General features: G+C 52.8%; 1 protein-coding gene across 2 annotated transcripts in view; it reads right to left on the bottom strand.

Annotated features, from left to right (window-relative positions):
• LOC114854777 (glypican-1-like) overlaps positions 1-5,000 on the bottom strand; it is a 24,247-nt gene that overhangs the window by 4,772 nt on the left and 14,475 nt on the right. For both annotated transcript variants that reach the window (XM_029149466.3, XM_029149467.3), the window contains exons 2-6: positions 3,565-3,723; positions 2,276-2,493; positions 1,963-2,136; positions 754-919; positions 460-590 (exon numbers count right to left, since the gene is read on the bottom strand). In XM_029149466.3, the coding sequence (XP_029005299.1) occupies positions 460-590; positions 754-919; positions 1,963-2,136; positions 2,276-2,493; positions 3,565-3,723 (848 nt within the window). The remainder of the gene's footprint in view (positions 1-459; positions 591-753; positions 920-1,962; positions 2,137-2,275; positions 2,494-3,564; positions 3,724-5,000) is intronic.

Genomic DNA, 5,000 nt, shown 5'->3' with positions numbered 1-5,000 from the left:
ACACACACACACACACACACACACACACACACACACACACACACACACACACACACACGCCTTGGGTCACATCTGTCTCTAACAATGTGACTGATCTCAAATCAGCCTTCAGTGCAGCTTTACTGTAGTGCTAAAATCATCCACTAGATGTCACCAAATACTTCAAACTGGTTTGATTCACTGCTTTTTCCCAATTAGTTCACTTTACTTTACCTCAGATGTGATTTACCACTAGTTTGTTATAGTGGTAGTAGTTTATTAACCTCATAACAAGAAGATCTCAGATTTGCTGTCTGGCCTCATTGAGGAGACATAGAATCAGTGAAACCTGGTGATGGAGGTTACACCCATTTTTGCCACCGTCTTTAAGCAGACGACGAGGCCTGAAGGAAGCGCTGCAGACGTAAACACGGGCCGATGACTCAGCATTAAATGCCAGCAGGCGCGAGGACTTCGTACCTTTGCAGTGAAGGCGTCCATGTTTTCCTGCAGGTAGTGAACGGCCTCGTGGATGCGGGCGGGGATGGAGGAGAGGACCACGTCCAGGCTGGGGTCCGTGCTGAAACTGGACGCCACCTGGATCATGGTGTCTGCAAAAGGAAACTCGCCTTAGTGCTGTCTGCACGGATGCGCCTCGTCACCGTTTTATTTAAATGACTACGTGGGTCTCATCCACGTGCTCTGAGAGCGGGTGTTGTGAATAGCTCGCTGTAAATAGTGCTGTGCGTGGAGCCTTCTCTCGCCCACTCTCACCTATGAGGTGCTGCCACTCGGGGTCCAGGTCGGCCTGGTTGGCCAGGCAGCCCTTCATGACGTTGGAGCAGTAGTTGGAGCAGGGTTTGACTGAAGCCAGGCCTCGGCAGTGAGGGCAGTAAACCAGCTTCATCAGGGACCTGGTGCATTCTGCGCTCAGAGGAACCTGAGGGGGACACGACAGGACAGCACATCAGTCCACCGCTGTATTATAACCAGGTTCTGTGGCTCTACAGAACCACATGAGACGGGACCGAACGTGCACAACAGTAGAGGGCGCTGGTGTAACACCCGAACAGACGCAGGATGATGGGCTTTTCATCATTATCAGTCCTGGAGGACATGGTTCGTGTTACCCTGTCAGTTTGTGGACATGAACACATCCATCATGAACCGGGTCCAGTTCCTCTCACAGACACGTCTCCAAACCAAGGGCTTGACTTGTGTTTCGCTGGATTTGAGCCAGGTTATTTGCTGTAGTTTCATGTCTCGATGCTGCGTTCACTGTCCTTTACACTGTTCATTTCTGTCTTGTAAGAAGGAAAAGTCCAGACAGAAACTCTGCAAAACTTTTATAATCCATCACTGTCGACTGTTATAATCCATCACTGTCAACATCAGGCCTCGGGTAGTTGTTCATAATTATCATTTTGTGATAATGCAGCGTAAGCGCTGATTATTTAAAATACTGACGCTCGTAACAGTAACGGAGCCTTGACATAAAAAGATGACGCAGACTGGACGCTCGCTGTGATGGATTGCGCCGCTCGAACATGTGCTTTTGATTTTCAAAGTAACAGGAAGTGAACGAGCGCTGGCGAGAGACTGCAAAGCACGCGCGTGCGCGGCTCAAGTCTGTGCCGTCGCAGCAGCTGAGCGGCGCGTGACGTAGCGGGTCGGGTCACGACACGAAGGAGGAAACTGAAAGTGTTTGGGAGAAGCTGCGTCGGGCGCTGGGAAAAAATCATCACACCCATAATTTGACAACGGCGCTGTCACTTCTTTGTTCGCCTGACGCCCGTGTCTGATGGCCGTTGTTCGGGGCTTTTCGGGTGGAGCCGCTTCTCTCGCAGTCAGGGCGTGACGGCCGCGCATCCGTCACGCGTGTTTTCCTGGGATTCGCTCCAGCAGTCGCTCGCTGACACAGACACACGGCTTCGTGCTCGCATCCCTGCACGTTTCCCCGACCCCGGATCAGTTGACGCTCACCTGTGACACCTTCTTGGCCACGTCGGCGCTGATCACCAGCCCCTGGACAAACGACCTCGCTGTGACAAAGGCCCGGATCACCTTCGCCTTCATGTCCCGAGGGACGTCTCCGAATGGCCGCAGCGTCTCCTGTTGCTTAGCAACGCATTCAAGGTAGTCCTCTGATAGGACGACCTGTGATGGACAGGACGGGAAACGGGGAAAGCGAGATGAAGCAATGCGTCTGGAATGATATCAGTTTGATCTGTAGATCTACAATAAGCTTGACGCGTTTCGTTTGTGATTGAGTGCAGCCTCCTGTTTCATCACTCACGTGTGGCGGCGCAGAGGCCTTGAAGCTCCGCTCCAGAAGACGCGACCAGAAGTCGGTGAGCGTCTCGTCCAGGTTGAGCGCGGAGCCGCGGTAGTAGCGGCGCAGGTCGCCGTACAGGTCCCCGTACAGGTGCGTGTTCTTGGAGTACAGGTCGCCCAGAGGAGACAGCGCCTCCTGCAGGGAGCGCTCGGAACGACTGTGCAGCTCAGTGAAGTAGACTGCAGGCGAGGGGGGGGGGGGTCGTTCAGTAAATGACAAAGTCGGCTTCACAGTCTTATTAGCAGATGAACAGTCAATGCGACGTGAGAGTGAAACCCATGATGACGTTCCTGAGGCTGATCAGAGCTCACATATCATTCCCTGCACTCATTTGCTCCATTTACGGATCAGCTGATCAGCACACGTAATCCACCTTTATCTGTTTAACGCCTCCACTGCAGGCGGTGGCGCGAGGCGACAGAGAGGTGGAGCAGGAGACGGGAGCGGCTTCAGGGGCCGCTGGCCGGTGCCGCCGGTTCGGACCGCAGCCACATGGACGTGTTATCGCTCCTGCTGAGCGGGACTCGTGACACCATCCTCCGCCCGCGCTCTGTGTCTTTCTTTATTTCTTATTGTGACTCAGAGCTTCTTCTCAGATCTAACAACACATTTGTCTGTGTGCAGCCTTTGTCTGGCTATTGTTAGCGGACCGCTCCTTGGCCTCTCCTCCTCCTCCTCCTCCTCTCCCTCTCTCTCTCTCTCTCTCTCTCTCTCTCTCTCACTCTCTCTCTCCCTCTCTCTCTCTCTCTCTCTCTCTCTCTCTCTCTCTCTCTCTCTCTCTCTCTCTCTCGCTCTCCCCCTCTCTGATGTGCAGTGATCTTGGCTCCTCAGTGGATCAACTGCTCATTAGCTGAACCAGCCACTGCCTCAAGGGACACCCCTCTGTTTGTGTGTGCGTCTGCCCCTTCGAGATCACGGGGTCGGCTTATCACGTTTCATTGTGCCTGGCTGCCTCTGCGCTCATTATAGCACCCAGTCAGGGGTCCCCTTGACGCTCAGGACACGCACACACACACCAACGCCGTCGCTCCTGAAGCCACGGCTTCGTGCTTTCGCCACAGACAGAGCTGTGACGCAAAGAGAAACGCACAAACACTGAACACACAATACGAATGTCACACTCCTTTGGGCTCAGCGCTGGAGCTGATCCAATAAACACACACACACACACACACACACACACACACACACACACACACACACACACACACACACACACACACACACACACACACACACACACCACTTACTGTCAAAGCCCCTGTAGAGGCTGTTGAAGGAAGCCTGCAGCGATCTGCCGGCCTCTCTGATCAATGCCTCCGTCTCGCGGGTGCTCACATTGGCCAGGTTCTCCTCCGTGGCGCTGGTGCAGCAGGTCGGACCCTGAGGACACATCCTCAGATGTTCACCTGGGACCACGGAGAGAGCGCAGCGTTAATTTATCAAACCCATGTTGTGCAGTTGATTCACATTAATAACTGGACACGTCAAAGCGGCCGAAGCATCAGACCGAAGACAGGATCGATGTGATTGAAAATGCAAATGTAGTTTTAATTAGCGGCAGGGGAGTAAACACTCTTTCTAAATGTCAGCTTTCCCACGAGAATGAGGATGAAATCAGTGACAAAGATCTTAACAGGAATCTGTTTTATTTCCTTTGTGATTTCAATTCAGTCAAATTCTCCTTATTTTTCAGGACTCGACGCCAGCTTTAACTTAGATGAATACAAGTGAGGTCAGAAACTGCTCCGACCTCCAACAATCATTTTCTTTTCTTTCTCCGGGAAACTGAGGCCCACGAGGCGTAATAAAACCGAGATCTCTGTCGAACACAGGCATTTAGAGATGCGCGTCAGCGCACCAGTGCGGCGGTGCTCTCCTGACAGACCTGGCGCCCCAGGACTGGTGTGTGTTCATCCGTGTGTGTGTGTGTGTGTGAAGGCTAAGGGTGACTAAGTACCCCACATGTGTGTGCATCACTGCTCCCCTGCCTCCTACGGGTCCTGTGTGGGGGTGGGGGTGGGGGTTCGGGGGATAGGATTTGTCCACCGTGGTAAGTGGAGCAGAAGAGGAGACGTCTTCATCATCACCGCTCCATGAATGTTTTATTGGCTCTGGCTGGTGTGCGTGTGTGTGTGTGTGCGCGTGTGTGTGTGTGTGTTTCAGACGAGCCCAAGCACTGGCTGCACAGCACAGAAAACGCTGCGGTACCAGCCTTCCTTCAGAAGGATAACAGAGTAGTACACATCTGGGACCCACACAGACCCACACGCTGAACCCAGACACTCGTTCAATGTTGTCACTTCTCTGCAGAGTCGGTCCAGGTCAGACCACCTGAGACACGATGCTTCACTTTGCTAAAGTCAAGTGATGACCAGAATCCTTTTCTGTGACTCGCAGACCTGCCAGCGCTGAGCCAAGGGGGTGTTCAGAGACACAGCTGTGTCACCTCTGTGTTTGTGTATCACAGACAGTGTTCTTGCTCTTAGTTAAAGCATTTACCACAGACACATACGCTTTACTGCATTCCTGGGTTGCTGCACTGGCAATAGGGGCAGCTGGCATCCTGCTGTAAAACCTTAATGCTGGGAAGACAATGAGAGAGAAGCCGTGACACATGGAAATATGTGTGCAATTAACGGCCAGTGAAAGGAAAGGAAGGAAAGGAAAGGAAAGGAAAGGAAAG

Source organism: Betta splendens, chromosome 4 (assembly GCF_900634795.4).
Source record: "Betta splendens chromosome 4, fBetSpl5.4, whole genome shotgun sequence".
In the NCBI taxonomy this organism is placed as follows: domain Eukaryota; kingdom Metazoa; phylum Chordata; class Actinopteri; order Anabantiformes; family Osphronemidae; genus Betta; species Betta splendens.
This window is presented reverse-complemented; position numbering and strand designations above follow the sequence as displayed.